Source organism: Candidozyma haemuli, assembly GCF_002926055.2.
Source record: "Candidozyma haemuli strain B11899 chromosome Unknown B_2014730914, whole genome shotgun sequence".
Lineage (NCBI taxonomy): Eukaryota > Fungi > Ascomycota > Pichiomycetes > Serinales > Metschnikowiaceae > Candidozyma > Candidozyma haemuli.
The window spans coordinates 1,584,961-1,604,375 of NW_020289902.1; the positions used below are offsets into that span (position 1 = coordinate 1,584,961).

The window sequence follows — 19,415 nt, forward strand, 5'->3', positions numbered from 1 at the left end:
TTCTATGTACACGATTATGCTTATATTTCGTTCAACAAGTGCTCCACCTCCTGGTAGTAGTCCTTGTCCAAGTGCTGGCCAACTTCTTCCTTGGTCAACCACAAATGCTTCAAGCCCGAGTCCTTCACGTCAAACTGACCCAGCAAAAGGTACAGTTTAATGAAGAACAGCTTTTCGTTGGGCGAGTTGTGAACATGGCAGGGCTTCTTGGAAACGTTGAAGTAGTTCAACTGCTTTCCTGCAATCAGGTACAAGCCCTCCTCGGCCGCCTGATGTAGTGGCAGGCCGTTGATAGCGAACGAAGGGAAGTTCCATTTCTTCCCGTCCTGGCTCACCAAAAGGTATAGCGTTCTGGCGAGCTTCCTCTCCAAGCTCATCAAGTCGTTGTTCTTGTCGGCCTGAGTCGTACGTGAGTTTGGAACAATCCTTCTAGAAAGCTCATCCACCTCCTTCAGCTTATCATCATATGTCTGTGGCAACTTGACCACCTGCTTGTGTCTTCTATCTCTATTGTGCTGGACATCTGGTCTACCTCCAACAAACTCCACATTTGGGTTATTGTAAAACGGTCTTTTGTTCAACTCACGAAACCTGAGCTCAGAAACCGTGCCTGGACGGAACCAGAACCACTTGGGAAACGTCCACATCAATCTTTTCCACAATTCCTTCTGGTATCTGTAGAACAGTTTCTGGAAAGCTGGCTGGTCGGCAGTGATAATTGGCTTTCTCTGCAAAAGAAGCGTTGACCGTATAGCAGGGGACGCCTCGGTGCTGTAGCACCTGAGGAGAGTCTTTGCTTGGGTGCCTAGCATGGTTTGGCTTGGATGGAGATGGTTGGTCTTGACTTGAAGATGTATAGAAATTTTCAACCGCGGCGTAAAACGAGGACCGGTGGTGGGTTAAGTATAGGTGCACGCGTAACTCTGGGACTGCCCTAAGCGGGGGCGGTAGTGATGCAAGGACAAATATAACAAGATACTACTTCGTTTGGGTGACTTCTTGGCTTAAATTAGAGGGATTGGGATGGACTTGTGGTGTTGAAATGTTGTTTTGGCCTGCATATAGCCCATTTTCCACCTGGTCGTGCGCTTACCACAACTCGCCCTATATATGCGAATGACATCCTGTCATCAAGTTACCAAAAAAAAGCACCACTCTTTTTCTTCCCTAACGTGGTATCCATCCCGTCCAATACAACCGTCCCAAACATCCCACAGTACTAGTAGAAATCGTCCGGTTTCTTACTGTAACTCCATTTTACCCCCACCCGTATTCTGCATTTTTTTCAACCTCGGTTGTTTAGTAATAACGTAAACGAAGGTTTTTACCGAGAAGAAAAGGGCATAACTCAGAGCAAGAATTACCAGTACTGCTCAGTAGAGGACATCACTTTATCTATTTAGTTGTAAAAATGTCTGCCGTGTCGGAATTTGAATCGATTCTCCAAGAATTGCCCACCATCAAGGCCCCTGGTGTATCCGGGTCTCGTATCAAAAAGCTTACTGATATTGCTGTCAAGAATGTTGCTGACGAGTCTCAACTTGTCTCTGCTTTGTACAACAGCTGCAAGGCCACTCCTTCTTCCCATAAGTTGGGTGCCTTGTATGTCGTGGACTCCATCGTTAGAGTCTACAAGGAGGAGGCCAAGAAGAAGGGCGAAACCATTGATTCCTCTGCTCCTGAAGGCACTTTTGCTAGTGGTGTGTTCAAGATCAGTGAATTGATTGAGTCCATTATGGACGATGCCATGCTGTTGCTGGTTGTTCCTGCCACTGACGTTAAGATCTCCAAGCTTGTTGATATTTGGGAACGTGCCCAGACTTTTTCTCCTGCTACTTTGGCAGCTATTAGAGACAAGCACTTCCGTTCGACTACTCCTCCAGGTAGTCCTCCTAACAAGACTGCTCCTCCTCCACCTCCTGCTGTTTCGGCTCCTCCTGCTTCTGCTCCAGCTGGTGCTGCTGCTCCAGCTAAGGAAGGTGACTCAGGTAGCATCTTGCTGGCTTTGGCTTCTTTGGCTAAAAAGACAGAGACTCCTACTCCTCCAGCTGTTGCTTCTCCTGGCGCTCAACAGGCTCCTCCAGCCAACAACCAGAATGCTGCTAACATCTTGTCTCAGTTATCTGCTCTTGCTGGCGGTAGCCAGAACAACGGCAACTCTCCTGCTCACCAGAATCTGAACATTCGTAGCCCTAGCTACCAGAATGCTCAGCCTGCCCAGCCATCTCACCTTCCTCAGCTTCCTAACCTTCCTAACATTCCACAAGGTCAAGGTCAAGGTCAGGGTCAGGGCCAGCAGAACCAGCAGCTTTTCAGTATGTTGCAGCAGATGCAAGGTAACCAAGGCCACTCTCAGCCGCCACCAAACTCTCAGCCTCCAATGCCAAACGGCTTGCCTCCTGTTCCAGGTATGCCTCAGATGCCTCCTCAGGGATATGGCGGATACAACGATCGTGGCGGATACCCTCAGCAGCAACAGCAGCAGCAGTTTGATAGAAGAGGCCGTGAAGAGGCTGGTGGTTACCTGAGAAGAAACCGTTCCAGATCTCCTCCTAGAGGCCACAATAACGGTTTCAGTCCTAACGCTCCTCAGGAGAAGTCTCTTTCTCATGGCTTCTCTCCTTACGAGGGTGAACGTAACATTCCTGGTTCTCCTCACTACCGTCCTCGTAACGTCGGTTTCGACAACAGTATCCCACAAGGCTCCTTCAAGGTGATGTCCAGAACATTATTTATTGGTGGTGTTCCTCGTGGAATGGACGAAAGATCGCTCGCTAGTCACTTAAGACCTTACGCCGAGGTTCAGTCTGTTATTCTTAACAGTGAGAGAAAGCACGCTTTCGTTAAGGTCTACTCTAGAAAAGAAGCTGAAGCTGTTGTTCAATCTTTTAACAAGGACGGTGCTTTGCCATTGAGAACCCGTTGGGGTGTTGGTTTTGGCCCAAGAGACTGTTGCAACTATCAGCACGGTGTTTCCATTATTCCTATGGTTCGTTTGACTGATGCTGACAAGCAATGGGTTGTTGATGCTGAGTGGGGTGGAACTGGTGGCCAGCCTCTTGTTACTGGTATTGTCATTGACGAGCCAGATATCGAAATCGGTACTGGTATTTCCTCCAAGGCCATGTCTAAGAAGATGCCTACGAACTCTACAAGAAACGGACCAAAGTCCAACAGACCAGGCGAGTCCGAAGACCAATACGTCAAGACTGGAATGGGTGCTCGTCCAGACTTCAACGGTTACGGCAACAACGCAGCCAACCCATTGTCTGGTTTGTTTGCTAACCTGCCGCCACAAGGGTTCCCTGGCCAGATGCCAATGCAACAGCAGGGTGCTCCTCAGCAACAGCCTCCACAAGGATTCCCACCAAACTTTGGCAACCAGCAGAATCCTAACTTGGGAGCTCAGCTAGCCAACTTCTTCCAGAACGGAGGCCAGCAGCAACAATGATGATGATTTACGAATTCGATCACTCCGTTTATATAGCGACAAAAAAACTAATTTTACAAAATAAAAGAATTGATCTAGTGTTTCTAACTGTATGTACATTTTCATTAACGGTAACCATACCTATACAACATCGATGATGCAAATAATGTTTCGTTTGTGTGTGGTATTTTGCTTTTTTTTTTTTTCTTTTTGCTTTTGGTATAAGTTATGCTTCAGCAGGAATTGGAGGAGCAGGCTCATTGATGACTTCCTTTCTTCCGCCGTCTGGAGTTTTGATGACTGTGTTGGTCATTGTCTTGGGCTTGTTGATAGGCTCACCCTTGACGACCTTTTCCATCTCATCTCTAGTTAGCGTCTCGTACTCCAATAAACCTTCAGCAAGTCTTTGAAGTTCAAGCTTTCTTTCTTGAAGCATCTGGCGTGTTCTCTCTTCTGAGTCAACGAGGAAAGTTCTCACCTCATTGTCTGCCATATCTCTAAGCTTAGGCGACCAGGAATCCCAGTCATCACTCAACTTGACAGGACCAATCTTATCACTCATACCAAACGATGTCACCATAGCTCTGGCCATATTTGTAGCACTAGCCAAATCAGAAGAACAACCACTAGTAACGTTGTCAGGACCGTGGATCATCTCCTCGGCGATCTTACCTCCCATACAGACATCAAGTCTAGAGAAACATTCTCTCTTAGTCATGTCAGTCTTGTCCATTTCAGGAAGCTGGAAAGTCACACCAAGAGCTCTTCCTCTAGGCAAGATAGTAGCCTTGTACAAAGGAGTAGCGGATGGGGAGAACATGGCCATGATAGCATGGCCAGCCTCGTGGTAAGCAGTATTTCTTCTGGATTCTTCAGTGATGACCATCTTCTTCTTAGCAGCACCCATCAAAATCTTATCCTTAGCCCATTCGAAATGGCCCATGTCAACAGCGAGAGCAGAAAGCTGAGAAGCGTGAACAGCAGCCTGGTTAACCAAGTTCATCAATTCAGCACCAGAGAAACCAGGAGTACCTCTGGCAATAATGGAAGGATCCACATTGTCAGCAGTCTCAACATTCTCCATGTGGTGCTTCAAGATATCGACACGGCCACGAACATCAGGCAATTCAACCACAACCTCCTTGTCGAAACGACCAGGTCTTGTCAAAGCCTTATCCAAAGATTGAGGGAAGTTAGTAGCACCAATGATGATAATGCCTTCGCTCTGGGAGAAACCGTCCAACTCCACAAGAAGCTGGTTCAAGGTCTGCTTGGCATAAGCCTGGTCCTTAGGGTTACGCTTTCCTCCAATGGCATCCAACTCATCAATGAACACAATGGCAGGGGCCTTTTCTCTAGCCTGGTTGAACAATTCTCTGATTCTCTTGGCACCCACACCAACGTACAACTCGTCAAACTCAGAACCTGACATGAAAAAGAATGGAACTTCAGCCTCACCAGCAGTAGCACGAGCAAGAAGCGTCTTACCCGTACCTGGAGGACCGGTCAAAAGCACACCTTTAGGCAACTTACCGCCCAAAGCAGTAAACTTAGAAGGATCTCTCAAGAACTCGACAATCTCCTCGAGCTCAGCACGGGCCTCGTCACAGCCACAGACGTCCTTGAACCTCACGTTGGAACGAGACACATCCACAGACTTGTCAGTAACCTCCAGGGAACGGAAAATAGTTCCGTTTTCCACCAAAAAGTTAAACGCGTTCAGCGCACCATAAGTAAGCAAGGCAATCGGAATAAGCCATTTGAGCCACTTGGACAAGATGGTAAAGTTGGATTCAGACACCACAACGTGCACGGGCTCATTACGAGACCCAAACCCAGAAGAAAAGCCCATGTTGGGCCCAGTATGAGCGCCCGAGCCCAAAGCAGCCGCCACCTGTTCGGCCTTGGCTGTATTACCCATCTGCTGAAGCGCTTGGATATACATCTGGGTACATTCCGGGTTGGCAGCGATGCCCTCTGTCTCGTACCTCTGCACGACAATCTGCGGGTAGTTATTCTCCATAAGACGCTGGTAAAACAACTTCTGGATCTCCGGGTTGCCAGGGCTGGCATTCGCCGTCTTTTCGATTCTCAGAAGCAAGTTGATCGAGAAGGTCGAAGCAGCTCTGACAAACACCGGCGAACGCCGAGCTGTCCACATGCGAGCTAGCGGAACCGCCCGGACAGCCACGGGCGCTGCACGAAGCAACGTAGACCTAGGAAGGAGCCTAGGAAGGGAAGTTAGCATGGAGGGTTCTGGATGTGGAGGCGTGAAACTTTGGGTGTGAAATGGTGAGTGATGGTCGTGCGAGGCTCCAACGGGCGGTGGCCGAGTACCCTGGGGAAGCCAATGGAAGGTGTGGAAGAGGGGGGAAGGAAAGGTGGGAGGAGGTATTGGGGGATTTTGGGGTGTTGCTTGAGGGTTGGAGGAATGGGAAGTGGTCTTTTTTATTGGGTTTTATTTTATTTTTGGTGGTTTGACTGGACCCTTCTGGGTGGTGGAATTCACAGTAAGTGAGCAAATTGGCTGCGAAATCGGAAAAACAGGTGAGGCCGTGAAGTTGGGGATACATTGAAAAGAGGATGAGGTTATACAGAAAATGGGAAAAATGACTGAAAAAGAAGAAAATGCTTTGGATCAGCCACTTTATGGTTTTTTTTTTTTTTTTTTGGATTTATATGGAAATCTACGGGCCAGGGGTGGACGTTTGGTTGGCGGTGGAAGACCTGCTTCCTACTTGGTGCACTCTGAAACACTCAGTACTGGAATAAGGTTAGATGTAGATGGAGGGTGGGTTGAGGGAGAGAGGGGTTTTTTTTTGGGAAGGGCAATTATGGAGAGATTTAAAAGCTTTCATCTTTATTGAAATGGGTTTTTGGGGTATTTATGGCGGTTGGGCTGGACTACTACTGGCCTATGACTAGTCTTATGTATAATGCAATGGCTGCAAACCACAGAGTTAGACAGTAGTTGGTAACTTGGGAATTCGACTATTTAGACATTTTATTGAGCTATTGCTATTGAAATGAGTATGTTGAGATCAAGCCTTTTTGTCCAGAAGTTGACTTTCTGTGCATTTAAACAGCCTAGTTGGAGTGCTTAGTGTATTGTTTTCTGGAACACCAGCACTGGCCATCTCAAGACATGAGAAACAACAGTATCTTCAGTATAGCTAGTAAACGTTATAGATACGGCTGTTTCACAGTCACCAACGCTTAGTAACCTTTGAACATACTCCACTTTCCCATCACCTGAAGTACTCTTAGCCCTACCCTACATTTCTTTTCACAATTACTATTCGTAAATCAAGCTGCCTGCCTGCGGCATGAAGAACCATATCTAAACATCGTCTTCAACATTCACCACAACCTTACCGTTGGCTCGGTTGGAGCCAAGCCTCTTATAAGCCTGATCAAACTCCACGAATGGGTAGACGCTGTCTATAGTGAGTTTGACCTTCTTCTCTCCAAGGTACTGCTGACATTCTTTCTGCCATGGGTACATAGATTTGATCACACCAACAAACGCATAGGTATAGTCCAAGTAGCCCACCTTGCTCTCAGCCAATCTCTTTGGAAGACCAATGTTGTTCCAAATGAGCTGCAAAACAGTTGGCAGTGAAAAGGAGTACTTGTAGTCGCCCGAAATGGTAACGTACGTACCGCCTTCCTTCTTTCCTACCAAAATATTCTGAATCTGAGGGAACAAGTCAGAGTTGCCAGCGCAATCAAAGATAACATCAAACTTGCCTTTCATGCCCACAAGCTCGAGCACAGGATCCAAAATCAGATCCCATGCAGTGTAGTCAATCCAGGTGTTGCCACCGAGCAGCTTCACCAAGTCTACTGACTTGGGCGAACACGTGGTTACAACATCCTCGAAGCCATGTACGTTCTTAGCAATCTGAACACAGAGCTTACCAACGGTAGTTCCCGAGCCCAAAATAAGGATTCTGCGTTTCTTGTTTGCCTTCTGGATCTTGGAGAACATGAGCACAGCAGTGCCCAAAACCAAAGGGTACGATGCTGCCTCCTGGAAGGTAAGACCTTCAGGGAACTCGTGAATACTGGCTCCCGACGACGTGGCCGTATCCATAAGAGCGTACTCGGCCAAAGTTCCTCGGCCCAAGACCTCCTGGAACATACCACAGACCTTGCTGCCAATCTTCACCCCAGTCTTCTTCTCTGCCTCCTTACCAATCCCCACCACAACACCAGAATAGTCATATCCAATTCCCTTCGTCTTGTAAGCGAGAGGAAGCGGTGTGGTGTTCTTTGTAACGAGATCGACAGGGTTCAACGCAGCACACTTAATCTTCACTAGCACTTTTGTTGGGTCCACCTGGAAGGAGCCATCGGGGCCCTTGGAAACATCCAATTGGTCCTCTTTAATGAGCAACGGGTCGCAACTGCCAGAGTACTGGACGGCTCTGAATTTCAACGTCATTATGGAAAAGTAATTGTTGATCGGATGATTTGGTTTCAAGTCGTAGCTCGACTTTTACCATCTTCAGTATGCAATACACCTGCGGTGTGAAAATGCGGGGCCCTAATACGCACAGAGGGTTCTTTTTTTCGGTTCGTCATTTCTGGTATCTAGAAGCCTGTGATGCGTAAATTGTCAAAAGCGTCGTTGGAAGAAAGATCGAGTTTATGTTCGTTGGCCAAATGTAGAATGCAAATGAAACAGAAACTTGTCGAGAGATCTTTCTTTTCCTCGGGCTTGTACATTTTGCCGATTTTCTGGGCCACCTCGGTGAAGTCAGTTTCGATCTTGACTGGCGTTTGCTCTTTTTCTGGAGACTCGTTGGGCTCGGTGGGCTCGACGGGTTCAGGCTTGATGGCTTTCCAGAGGTTGTCTTTAAGGAGCTTGATATCGACTCTTTTGGCAACACGCGAGAAGTTCACGTACTCAGGACGAGCCTTACGACCCTCGGTAACGAACTGGTTCTCTGTATCAGGCTTGAGTTCGTCATTGGCATCATCAGCGCCTCCAAGGACATCATTAAAATCGATATCACCGTAATTATCGTAATCCTCCATTTCTGCTTGATGGAACGATGCTGCGAGCTTCTCCTGTCTTTCTTCCTCTTCACGTTCTTTTTCTTGTTTCTGGTACTCGTCAGCAAAGTATGCTTGGTCAGTGTAAGCAGCTTTATCTAGGACATCAGCATCATTTCGGAGCAGCTTGGCTCTACGCGAGAAGGTAACAATCGACCTATCTGGCTTGATAAATAGCGTTACCAACTTTTTAGAATTGAACTGAATGTCATCCGGTAGAAGGTAGTAGTTGTTTGTGTCAATGGAATCTGGGGACCGAAGGATAGGCGCTGCTTTCTTGGCTGGCTGGAAGATATCTTCAATATAATCTTCATCTTCGTCTTTAAAGAAGTCTATTGTAATTTGCTCTTTTCTTTTGCGTTTTGGTGGTGCTGGTGCACCGTCTGGTTGTGGAGTGGTAGCACGAGACTTGTTGCTGTTTGGCGTATCAAAGTTCTTATGCTTTTTGAATGCTGCAACACGCCAATGCTCAGGACCTCTCCATGTGTCCTTCATGGTTTTATCAAAGTAAGTCATCAAGTCCTGATCGAGAACGTGACCAGTAACGACTTCACTTTCATCTGGGATTTCGTCATCGTCACCAGGAACAGGCCCTTGAGCAAGTTCAGCCTCGATATTAGCGAAATCCATGAAGTGGCCGTCTTCAGGCATATCTGGAAGATCTCTATCGTCGCCAAGAGCAAAGTCATCAAAGTCAGGCTGTTCAGGTTCCTCAAATTCACGATCAGTACCTTCTTCCTGCTCGCCACCAAGCCTAGCATTGACATTACCAAGCACGCTTTTAGCGTTACCAATATCATTAAACACAGCATCAAGTTCAGGCATGGTAGGCACCACAGTAGCAGCATCGAGCTCTTCGTCATCTTGCAAGACAAAACTTTTAAGTTTATCAACATCCACTTCAGTCAGACGAAGCTGTAGATCTTCCAGTGGCGGCTCGTACTCTTCAGATTCATCCTCGTTCCTCGTTTCTCTAGGTGCATTAGTGGTAGCATCGAAAACAACTCTCATAGACGAGTCTATACGTAGCGTATTCAAAAGCAACGATTTAATACCGCCTTCATCAAAATCCGAAAGCGCCTTCTTGAAAAGCGGGTCAATGGCCAATTCCTGATCGAGCTTCTTGATCCGTAGCGCTTCCTCCAGTAGCAAAGTAGATTCCACCACTCTATTCACTCTTCTCTCCCTTCGAAGCGAAGCCGGATCCACATGCTCTCCATTTGCATTCTCCTCGTCATCGTCCTCCTCCAAAGGCTCATCTGCCTTCTTCTTGGCCAATCCAGAAAGCAACTTTCCCGTTTCCAGAGCCACCGACTCCACTCTACTGGAGTAAATCTTCACACACCCGTCCAACGTGGCCGAGGCACGCTGAAAATTAATATTATCGCCATCCTTAATCACATTCAAATCGTAAAAGTAATCAATAAGCGCAAACTGCCAGGAGTTCTTCGACGTGATCTTGTTATCAGTAGAAAGCTTGATCCACTCTTCAAAGTTCGACATGATTGTATTCTTATTTTCATGAAAGTCAATAGCATCCTCTGCAAACGAGTCATCCTCGGCAGCCACAAACATATCGCCTCGACTCACATGGCGGTTCCCAGAAACTGATCTGGACCCTCCAGACACATTTCGTCCAGAAACCACTCTTCGGTTGAGATCGTATTTTACCGTGGACATGCCGCCGCCAGAGCCTTGCATGGCACGTTTCTTCGGGAGCACAGACGCCATGGCTGGGGTATATAAAGGGAGGGTTGCTGGGTTGGATGTGTAGTAGATAAGTGTTGATGTTTGTTTGTTTGGGTTTCGCGCAGATGAGTATATGGCTGCAAATGGTGAGATGGGGGTGGAGAGAGAGGTGAAGGTATTGGGAGGTGGAAAAAAGAAGGGTGGTGGAATGCTTGGGGATAATCGAAATGGTGCTTTGGGTTGATTTTTGGTTGTTTTTTGGAGAGGGTGGGTATTTGGCGGAGGGTTGTTGGTTACTGGTGAGTGGTGAAGGGTGGAGAGAGGTACAGTGAGACAGTGAGTGGTAGGGATGGTAATGGATGATTGGGTTTACAAAAAGAGGAGGAAAAGGGAGTTTTGGCGGAAGAGACAAAAATAGTGTTGGTGAGCTGTTCGTGGTTTTTCGTTTGCTTTGAAGGTTGTTGGTGGAGACAGTGGATGGAACTGATGCTTACCGATACTTGGTAGGTAACGATACTGCTGTTCGATAACGACCTTTAGGGTAAACAAAGGAAAAAAAATGTATAGCCTACGAGAGGTAAAATTCTTGATAAAAATAGTATCACTTCAACAGAAGGGTCCACATCAATATGACGGTTGTTAAGTGAGTTCAGGACAACTACTAATTAGCAACGACAGCTGAGATTTAGATACCCCAGCTTAAGCTTCTAATTCTTAGATAATATGAGGAGTTCCTATTTGCTGATACCAAAATGGCTGTAGGCTAGGACTGAGTCTTCCAGTGCTAGGCTAATAGCTATTCCAACAAATATACTTGTGTAGATGGAATAGGCAAAGATAAAAAGGGTAATTCGAAATCACCTCCACGTTTTCCTATGCATTCACTTCTATATCTAATGTACATTTTGTGCTTCTTCCACTAGCACCTGAAGCCTACCGTCTTCTCTTTCCACCGTTATTGATCCTACTGATCTCATCCCGAGAGATCCGCAACCCGTTTCTCGTAGACTTACCAATAGAATTAATCTTCAATCCACGGTCTCTCACACGGTTCTTCTGTTTCTTACCCACACCCAAACGGTCGCTGGAAGCGGTAGCACCTTTACCCAGCTCCAAGTCTCGAAGCTGGCCCTTCTTGACCTTCGAAAGAACAATTCCAGCCTCGCGGGCCTCTTTCTCGTAGTCAGCGACTCTTCTTTCACGAGCATTGATAATGCCTTTTCTTAATTTCATAGGCATCTTTTCAAGCTTCTCAGGAAGACCCTTAGTACGCGAGTTGGTAGCTGAAGCTGCACGTATACGCTGGTCGAGAATACGTCTTCTGGCGTTACCCACAGGGGCTTCATAGTCTATCGTTTGCATCGTCAAATCAGCTCCCAGATGCTCCATGTTATGTGCTAAGATATGCGATTCACTGAGGAGTCGTTGGAGCTTAAGGTCGTTATCCAAGTTCTCTGAGTCTTCCTTGGCAGCTTGCGCCTGCTGTTTCTTCGTAAGCTTCTCCTGTTCTGCCTTTCTTTTCTGTAGTTCAGCTAGCGTAGGCGCTCTGCCTCTCCTTAAGAGCTTCTTGTCTTCTCTAGATGCCTGTGTGGGTATATGAGAGTCAGCGTCCAACCTGACCACTTTAGGAGCAACTTCCTCCTCTGAGTCCAGTTCTTCCAGCTCAGACTCCGACAGAGACCCATTTTCTTCACTTTCTGAAGCCTCCTCCTCGTCCACTTCATCATCCTCATCTCCCTCATCGTCCTCCACTTCCTCCTCTGAACTCAGTGCCTCAGCCTTGGACTTATCCACAAACCCCATATCTTCAAGGTTGCCAAACTGCATCTCAAAGTTCCTTCGTTGGATCTCCAACGCCTTCATATACTCGTCATCACCCATATCTAAGATAAACCAGTGGTAGTTACTACTACTACTTTTCGCGATGCTCATCTACATACTATACAAACTACTATCACCAACTAACCATGACAAGGTTCAGAGGATGCATTGATATCCATGCAGGCCAGGTGAAACAGATTGTGGGTGGCACGTTAACTAAAGACGACGTTTTGCCTTCGGATAAGGCAGACGAGAACTTTGTCTCTACGAAACCTTCATCTTACTATGCCCAGTTGTATAAGGACCATAACGTCCATGGATGCCATGTGATTAAGCTCGGGACGAATCCAGCCAATGACGAAGCTGCTGCGTTGGCATGCTCTACATGGCCAGGTAATCTTCAAGTGGGCGGTGGAATCACCATTGATAATGCTCAGGACTGGCTTGGTAAAGGTGCTAGCCATGTGATAGTGACAAGCTGGCTTTTCACGAAAAACGAGTCTGGCGAGTATAATGTTGATATGGAGAGGTTGATTGAGCTTTCTGCTAAAGTCGGGAAGGAAAAGCTTGTGGTGGACGTGAGTTGTCGGAGGGTTATTGAAGATGGCCAGGTGGAGTGGTATGTGGCTACGAATAAGTGGCAGACCATTACGAAGTGCAAATTGGACGATAGTCTTTTTGAGATACTAGGACAGTACTGTGACGAGTTTTTGATTCATGCTGCTGACGTGGAGGGTCTCTGTAAGGGCATTGATACTGAGTTGGTGGAGAATTTAGGTAAATGGTGCCCTACAGGGTTTGAAGGGAAGGTTACGTACGCTGGAGGAGCCAAGCTGGCGCTGGATTTGGCTCTTGTTAATGAACTCAGTCAAGGGAAGGTCGATCTTACGTATGGATCGTCATTGGACGTTTTTGGCGGCACGCTAGTGAGTCTTTCTGAAGTGATTGAATGGAACAAAAACGTATAAACTACGCCCGCAACTCCTCTCAAGGCTATATTACATTTTTTTTATACAGTGTTTTTACCAACCCAGATTGCCGAAGCCTTCACCGTAGGCATACCCATTTGCAGGAGAGTTGCCAGCACCGCCGCCCGGAGAACGCCCGTATGTAGTGAAGCCGCCAGCAGCAGCGCTGTTGGCTTCGACTGTGTCCTTATTGAGCTCCACGGCAATACCAGCGAGCTTCAACTGCAACACCTCTATACTTCTCACCACCACCTCGTTAGGTGGTAAATTACCCACGGTTTCGACATCCACGTAGAAGTTGGCCGGTTTGGCTTTATAGTCGAACGGAGCCTCTGGATCTGGAGCTTCTTCCCACTCGCAGTTTGCCAGCTTGGGCCACTCGGCATCGGCATCCTCTTCAAACCAGTAGTCTGTGTGTTTCAACTTGTTCCAAGGATCGTATTCGAAACCAACGGCCGAACATGGAGACCACTTGGCGTGTTCTTTTGCTATACCCTTCTTGGCAATACATGTAAGACGAAGCTCCTGGTGCTTTCTCAACTTACAAATAAGAGGACCTCTCTGAGCAGGGTCTCTAATAACCGGATCACCAAGCCTGGAACCGTTGTGAAACTTGGCCAAATCAGAAGCATACACGTTCATGGTCGAGTCGCTGTCACATTTCGCTGTGAGCTCAAGTTTGACTGAGCAGTTGGGACAGTACTGATCACAAGTACAATCTCTGGAGTAAGACAAGTTCTCGATCCCTTCAGACACAAGCGGGATCAAACCAAACGGTGGGTCAAAAACTCATCCGCAAGCACCGACGTGTTGACGTCGATTTCCACGATATCAATAGCTAGCGTTGGAATTCAGCCAACATGGTTCTTCGTAACGAGTTGGCTGCGGCGAGATCCACGCCCTTGAGGATGAAATCCACGTGGTCCCTCTCCGTTTGTCTGATGGTGACCCTGGGACCTTGATCTTCGGAGTCTACTTCCATGATGTGGTGATTTAGCTGTGAAGGAAGAAGGGCAGGTGGATGAGGTGAACTGTCGGTGAAGATTTGTTTGATGTGGTTGGTATGGTGCACGGGTGTTGGCAGAAGGTCCCCAGCTTTCACTGAAAAATGGATAAAGAAAGGAAGAAGAGTGGCAGGGGGTGTTTACTGAGGGTTAGGGGGTCCAGGGAAGTATGTTTATGTTGGTTCTCGTTGGTGGTGGTGGAAAGTTGGGAAGACCCCAGTATATGGTTTTCGCAGCCATTGAATGGACCCATAGACGAGCTAGTGATGGATAGTTACCAGGAGAAGAAGACTAGGAGGAAGGTTATGGAAGGTGGTTCTGCTATAGTTGTGGTCAGTAAAAGGGAGAAATGTAACTTTTGGGTGTATAATTAGGTTGGTTCTGGAAATACTTATGGTCCTCATCTACCTAGTATAAGTGACAGTAGTACCTATAGTGTAGCACTATCCACATCAAAATCCTAACTATTCGATAATTATCATCAATGGCAGTTTTGCTCTTTGATAATAAACAAAGGTTTCATTATCCTTTACCAACTTCCATGTGGACTCATGGTTTTTACTAACCTCCATCCAACACTCCCCATTAATGGCTGCAAACAGTAGTACTACATTAGAAGCAGCCAGCATATCCACCACCACAAACCCAAATAAACCCCAAATCCAAGTAAACCCAACCTCACCTCCTCCTACCACCCTCCCAACTCCTACCACCATTTTAATATCTATTTCTGGCCCTTTCTTCCTTCCACTGACTGCCTCCCCACTTACTATATACGCACTCGCACTCAACTCATCTTCAGTCGTATACTATCAACACTCTTCATTCTTCCATGAGCAGACCACCCAAGATCCCAATTCCAGATTTACGTTTTGAACAGTCGTTCTTGCGTTCGCTTCACGCCTATGCTGGTGCTGAAGTGGCGCCATTGTCTGACAAGGAGCTTGAGAACGTGGACGACGAGGATGCTGAAGATAAGGTTTCTGATCTCAAACCTATAGGACCTATCACGCCTGGAATTGTTATATTTGCAGTTATCAAGGACCAGATACTTATGCCGCTTATTCAGGGGTTCATGTGGAGTGGCTTTTTGCTTACAGTGAGGCCAATGCTTCGGTTGGTGGTGGCCAGTGGCCAGGCCACGGGGTTGTGGTTGTACAGATTGCTAGGGCTCGACCAGGCCAGGAGGTATGCTGTGCGTTGAGGATGTGGGTGAGCAACCAGGTGGGCTTATCGGGGTTGATGGTGGTAAGGTTGATGGTTGATGGGTGATGGCTGATATACTGGGCTTGGAAGAGTATAGTCCATATGCCAGCGCAGTCGGTAGACTACGGGGTTGTACATGGGACAGAGTCCACCACAGGGTCCTTATAGAAGCGATAGTACTATCGGTGAGGCTACCCTGGGGACTTGCTGTTTGTCCAGCAGGAACAGGTCATTAAGTATAACATGGCGTGCCATAGATGCCCTACTTCAGTCTCCAGATCCAAGAATCGACAGTTTTTTGCTTAAACGGCGAATTTGAATGACTGAACTTTAAACACTCGACTTTATGCTGTGGTGCAAGATATCTGTTCCTGCTAGCGATCTACAAGAGACACTACCATGTTTCCATGCCCGAAACGAAAGCTCCAGGGATGGATGAAAGCTCCAGAAGAACAGACAATTACCCAAGGATAGCGTCTTTCGGTATTTCTCTACGCGTGATCCCCTTGATGTACATAGTTCCAAGGGTCTATCAAATAACACGATGAAGTCGTCAAAGTAGTAACCTGAGATCTTCCTCCTGACGGCCTCCAATCATCCTGCTATCAAAAAGTATAGTGTATGAACGTTCAGACAATGTCACATTTCTTCTCACGGACTCCAGTAGACCACAACTCCCCCTTCTCTACCAAACCTACTCCTCTATATCCATCCCGCTTAACATCACCAACCTAAACCATACCCCTTTCACCCCAACCCCAACCACTTAGCTCCCACCAAATGCCACTCCCACCAGATAGAACTCCCGTCCATTCACGACGCGTTCTTCAAAACCACGCATATTCACGCCCATCACCAAACACCCATCAACGTATCTATTAATATCCCCCTCCAGAGCCAACACCTCCACCACCAAAGCCCCAGATCTCAAACCAAATCCCCCAAGTCCCTCCTCTCCACTATATTCCCAAATCTTCCCAACTTCCACCCCTTTCCTCCCCCTCCCTTTCACTTCCACCCTCTTCCCCTTCCTGTCAATGTCTCAGCCCGCATGGGAATCCTGTTTTTCGCAGCCATTCACCAGTCTTCACTAGCCACATCTTACCTCAGCAACCCCCATTCATTTCGCCCACCAGCCAACGAAATCCAATAAAAACGGTACCAATAAAACCGCCTTCCCCCACTGAATCCCAAAATCAACTTTTCCTCCCTCCTCCACCTCCAAATCACAAAATTCACCTCAACCTTCCACAAACCTCCTGTAACCGGCTACTCGGCACTGCGCCTTCCCTGCACTACAAACCTTCGTTACGTCAATGCGGCGTCACAGAGTCAGAAGATGTCCAAGGCAGCCAGATACTGGCTGCTTTACTGCCTTTTACCTTTTTCCCAAAATAATCACAAAACCTGGATCCTTCAACGCCCTGGGATTGCTGTTTGTAGGGCCTGGGGGTTCCACCACTGGTCGTGCGCGCACCGCAACCTTTTGCTACCCGGGCTATATATGAGACATTGCTACTTCTTAGTCGCAACCCTACTACTTCTGCCTTCTTAACCTCCCATCCCCAATGTTCGGTAAAAGAAGATCCAGAAACTCTGTCGCTTATACTGGGGTCGGGTACCTGGCCTCGACTCACCATCCAGACAATGGCGCCATGGCGGCGGCGTTGACTATTGGCAAGAAACTGCCTCCGGCCCAGAATAACGCTATTCACCAGAAACCTCCTGCCATTGGCTCTCTGGGCAGTCTTTTGAAGAGATCGCCTTCGTTGCAAAGTAACTCTATTCGGTCGACAAGCACCCCAAATCATTATAGAAGGGGCTCGACGTCGAGTGACAGACATAGCTTTACCCCTAGGGTGGAGTATTCTGTGGATGATAGCTTTACTGATTCCCAGATTGAAGAGATGGGCAGGGACGCTGACGCCCACTATAGCAACCGGGCCCAGCTTCGGGACTTGAAGCTTTCTCACCTGCCTCCACAGCAACAGGTCAAGATGGTCAAGAAGTATGTGCCTACGCCTAATGGTATTCAGGTGGTGGAGGTGCCCGAGACTTCTATGAAACAGGCCATTGCCCGGTCGAACTCTATGCGTTCGGGTCTTTCGCTTAACCGTGCTGGTCTGCTTAGTTCGAGGAATAACCTGCTTTCCCGGATTCCTAAATCGCCTTCTAGATCAGGCTCTCTTACTGCTCAGAACACTGGCCAGAAGAGAGTGACTTCGAAGAGATCCACTTTGGCTGCTTCTAAGATTGATGAAAGCGCTGAATTGGAGCCTTCTGAGCAATCCAAGGCTGCTGCTGAATTGCAACGCCAGATTGATGAAGAGAGACAATTGGCTGCCAAGTTGGAGTCCCAGCGTAAGGAGTATGAGCAACTTAAGCAATTGAGACTTCAGAATGAAAAGCACAGGGCTGAGCTTGAGAGACTTCGTGAGGAAGAGGAATCTTACTCTCGTCTGCCTTCCCGCCAGACCTCTCCTCACCCAGTGGAAAGCGTTCCTACTAGCATTTCCACTACCCTTGATGCTCCTCATCCTGTTAAGCCTCAAGCTCCTACCCTTAATGATCTTCCTGATGATACTCCACAGCCTCAGGCTAATGACGACGCTCCACAGGCCCAGTCCACTGACGATGAGGAGGTGCCTATTGAGCCTGTTCCATTTGCTGTTGACGAGTTTGAGCAGAAGAAGGCTGGCAAGAACCCTGAGAAGTTGCCTACTTCCATTGGTGATCAAGAGGAAGATGTCACCAGCACTTACTCCCTTGATGACGCCAGTGTCACCCACGCTGTGACGGTTACTGCTGCTGAAATTGATACTGATGATGTTATCCAGAACTATGCTGCCTTGGGCGCCGCTGGCGGATCTGAGGAAGACGAATTTGGTATTGTTGAAGTTCCAAATGAGACTGAATCGCCAACCCTTGCACAGCAAGTCAAGTCTAGACTCAATGGCAATGGTAAAGATAGCATTGCCTTGCCTAATGATGTTGATTCGATTTCTGAATCTACTACTCCTAAGTTTGATCCAACTCCAGAGATCATCCAGGATGAGCCACAAGTTGACACTCTTGCCCACCCACCTAATGCTGCTGGTTTGGCTTCTTCCATCAAGAGTGGTAGCAGCAGCGACTCTAGACCTATCAAGTCAGCTATGAAGAACTCCAGATCCACCTATGCCTTGAACAACAACTCTAACTCCAATGCCAATGTCAGTCCAGCCCAACAAGCTTACTTGTCATTGACAACTGCCGAGAACACAAGACTCAATTCCAAGTTGTCATCTGGCCAGCTTAATGAAAACGACTCTCTCAGTCCACAGCATCATGCTCATCCTGGTCCTCCTCGTTCCCCAGTGCATGCTCAAAAGCTCTCTGCTACGACGCTTAGAAAGACTCAGCACCCTCCACAACATCAACAGCATCACCAACAACAGCAGCAACAGCAGGGTGGTCTTTCTGACCGTTCCCTCAGACCTAGAACAACCTCTGATGCATCATACAATCGCCAGTCAACTGGAGGTGGTATGAGCAGCCGTACTTTCAAGAGTTCGCAGCCTCAGGGTCTTCCTCCTCATCCATACAACGGTCCAAACTACCACTCTCCTGCTAAGGCTAAGGCTGCTGAATTGTTTGCTAAAGCTAACAACAGACCAGCTTCTACTGCCCATCCATTGAAGAGAGAGTCATCTTTCAACAAGGGTTCAGAAGAAGGCAAGGCTGAGAACAATACTGCCCACCAGCCACCACAAAGAAACGGTAAACATCGCTTTACGCTCAGACATGATGCTGGTCAGCAAGGAGCTCAGCAGGGCGGTCTCACCGCTGCCGCTGCTACCACAGCTCATGCCAATATTCAACAACAAGCACAGCAACAAGCACAGCAAATTGTTCAACTCGAGCAACAGCAAAAGCAACAACAACAGCCCCCACAGCAGCAGCAACCTGCTGCTCGCTCTCACGAGCAAAGAGGCGGAGGTTTCAAGGGCTTCAGATCTAGAATTGCTGATTCTGATGAGGAAGACAATGTCAAGCCAGCTCAAGGTGGTGGTTTCCGTTCTAGATTCCGTGATCTGGAGGAGCAAGCTCCTGTTCAAGAAGGACCTATTACTACGTTGAGAGAACCCAAGGTGGATCCAGCTTTGGAAGAAAAGAAACCAAAAAAGAAGAAGAAGTTCTTGAAGAAATTATTCGGAAAGAACTAGATGACCATTTAATTCCTACACACTCTAGATT

At 47.6% G+C, this 19,415-nt stretch overlaps 10 protein-coding genes across 10 annotated transcripts; 4 read left to right on the top strand and 6 right to left on the bottom strand. All coding sequences in view use genetic code 12, as the record gives it.

Moving 5' to 3' along the window:
• Positions 1 to 20: 20 nt before the first annotated feature.
• On the bottom strand, positions 21 to 812 carry CXQ85_001492 (mitochondrial 54S ribosomal protein mL46; the record flags this gene model as incomplete). Its single annotated transcript, XM_025485200.1, has 1 exon — positions 21 to 812. One exon carries the CDS (start codon positions 810 to 812, stop codon positions 21 to 23), a length of 792 nt encoding a protein of 263 aa, XP_025340131.1.
• Positions 813 to 1,411: 599 nt separating this feature from the next.
• CXQ85_001493 (Nrd1 complex RNA-binding subunit) lies at positions 1,412 to 3,451 on the top strand (the record flags this gene model as incomplete). The annotated part of the gene is made up of 1 exon (XM_025485201.1): positions 1,412 to 3,451. One exon carries the CDS (start codon positions 1,412 to 1,414, stop codon positions 3,449 to 3,451), a length of 2,040 nt encoding a protein of 679 aa, XP_025340132.1.
• A 205-nt stretch (positions 3,452 to 3,656) lies between these two features.
• YME1 (i-AAA protease) lies at positions 3,657 to 5,678 on the bottom strand (the record flags this gene model as incomplete). Its single annotated transcript, XM_025485202.1, has 1 exon — positions 3,657 to 5,678. One exon carries the CDS (start codon positions 5,676 to 5,678, stop codon positions 3,657 to 3,659), a length of 2,022 nt encoding a protein of 673 aa, XP_025340133.1.
• A 1,092-nt stretch (positions 5,679 to 6,770) lies between these two features.
• CXQ85_001495 (uncharacterized protein) lies at positions 6,771 to 7,877 on the bottom strand (the record flags this gene model as incomplete). Its single annotated transcript, XM_025485203.1, has 1 exon — positions 6,771 to 7,877. One exon carries the CDS (start codon positions 7,875 to 7,877, stop codon positions 6,771 to 6,773), a length of 1,107 nt encoding a protein of 368 aa, XP_025340134.1.
• Positions 7,878 to 8,026: 149 nt separating this feature from the next.
• Positions 8,027 to 10,222, bottom strand: BRN1 (condensin subunit; the record flags this gene model as incomplete). The annotated part of the gene is made up of 1 exon (XM_025485204.1): positions 8,027 to 10,222. The coding sequence occupies one exon, from the start codon at positions 10,220 to 10,222 to the stop codon at positions 8,027 to 8,029; it is 2,196 nt and encodes a 731-aa protein (XP_025340135.1).
• Positions 10,223 to 11,113: 891 nt separating this feature from the next.
• On the bottom strand, positions 11,114 to 12,061 carry CXQ85_001497 (uncharacterized protein; the record flags this gene model as incomplete). Its single annotated transcript, XM_025485205.1, has 1 exon — positions 11,114 to 12,061. The coding sequence occupies one exon, from the start codon at positions 12,059 to 12,061 to the stop codon at positions 11,114 to 11,116; it is 948 nt and encodes a 315-aa protein (XP_025340136.1).
• An 86-nt stretch (positions 12,062 to 12,147) lies between these two features.
• CXQ85_001498 (1-(5-phosphoribosyl)-5- ((5-phosphoribosylamino)methylideneamino)imidazole-4-carboxamide isomerase) lies at positions 12,148 to 12,969 on the top strand (the record flags this gene model as incomplete). The annotated part of the gene is made up of 1 exon (XM_025485206.1): positions 12,148 to 12,969. The coding sequence occupies one exon, from the start codon at positions 12,148 to 12,150 to the stop codon at positions 12,967 to 12,969; it is 822 nt and encodes a 273-aa protein (XP_025340137.1).
• Positions 12,970 to 13,023: 54 nt separating this feature from the next.
• On the bottom strand, positions 13,024 to 13,951 carry CXQ85_001499 (DNA-directed RNA polymerase II core subunit; the record flags this gene model as incomplete). Its single annotated transcript, XM_025485207.1, has 2 exons — positions 13,024 to 13,757; positions 13,927 to 13,951. The coding sequence occupies 2 exons, from the start codon at positions 13,949 to 13,951 to the stop codon at positions 13,024 to 13,026; spliced, it is 759 nt and encodes a 252-aa protein (XP_025340138.1).
• Positions 13,952 to 14,805: 854 nt separating this feature from the next.
• CXQ85_001500 (uncharacterized protein) lies at positions 14,806 to 15,177 on the top strand (the record flags this gene model as incomplete). The annotated part of the gene is made up of 1 exon (XM_025485208.1): positions 14,806 to 15,177. One exon carries the CDS (start codon positions 14,806 to 14,808, stop codon positions 15,175 to 15,177), a length of 372 nt encoding a protein of 123 aa, XP_025340139.1.
• A 1,570-nt stretch (positions 15,178 to 16,747) lies between these two features.
• On the top strand, positions 16,748 to 19,384 carry CXQ85_001501 (uncharacterized protein; the record flags this gene model as incomplete). The annotated part of the gene is made up of 1 exon (XM_025485209.1): positions 16,748 to 19,384. One exon carries the CDS (start codon positions 16,748 to 16,750, stop codon positions 19,382 to 19,384), a length of 2,637 nt encoding a protein of 878 aa, XP_025340140.1.
• Between the last annotated feature and the right edge of the window lie 31 nt (positions 19,385 to 19,415).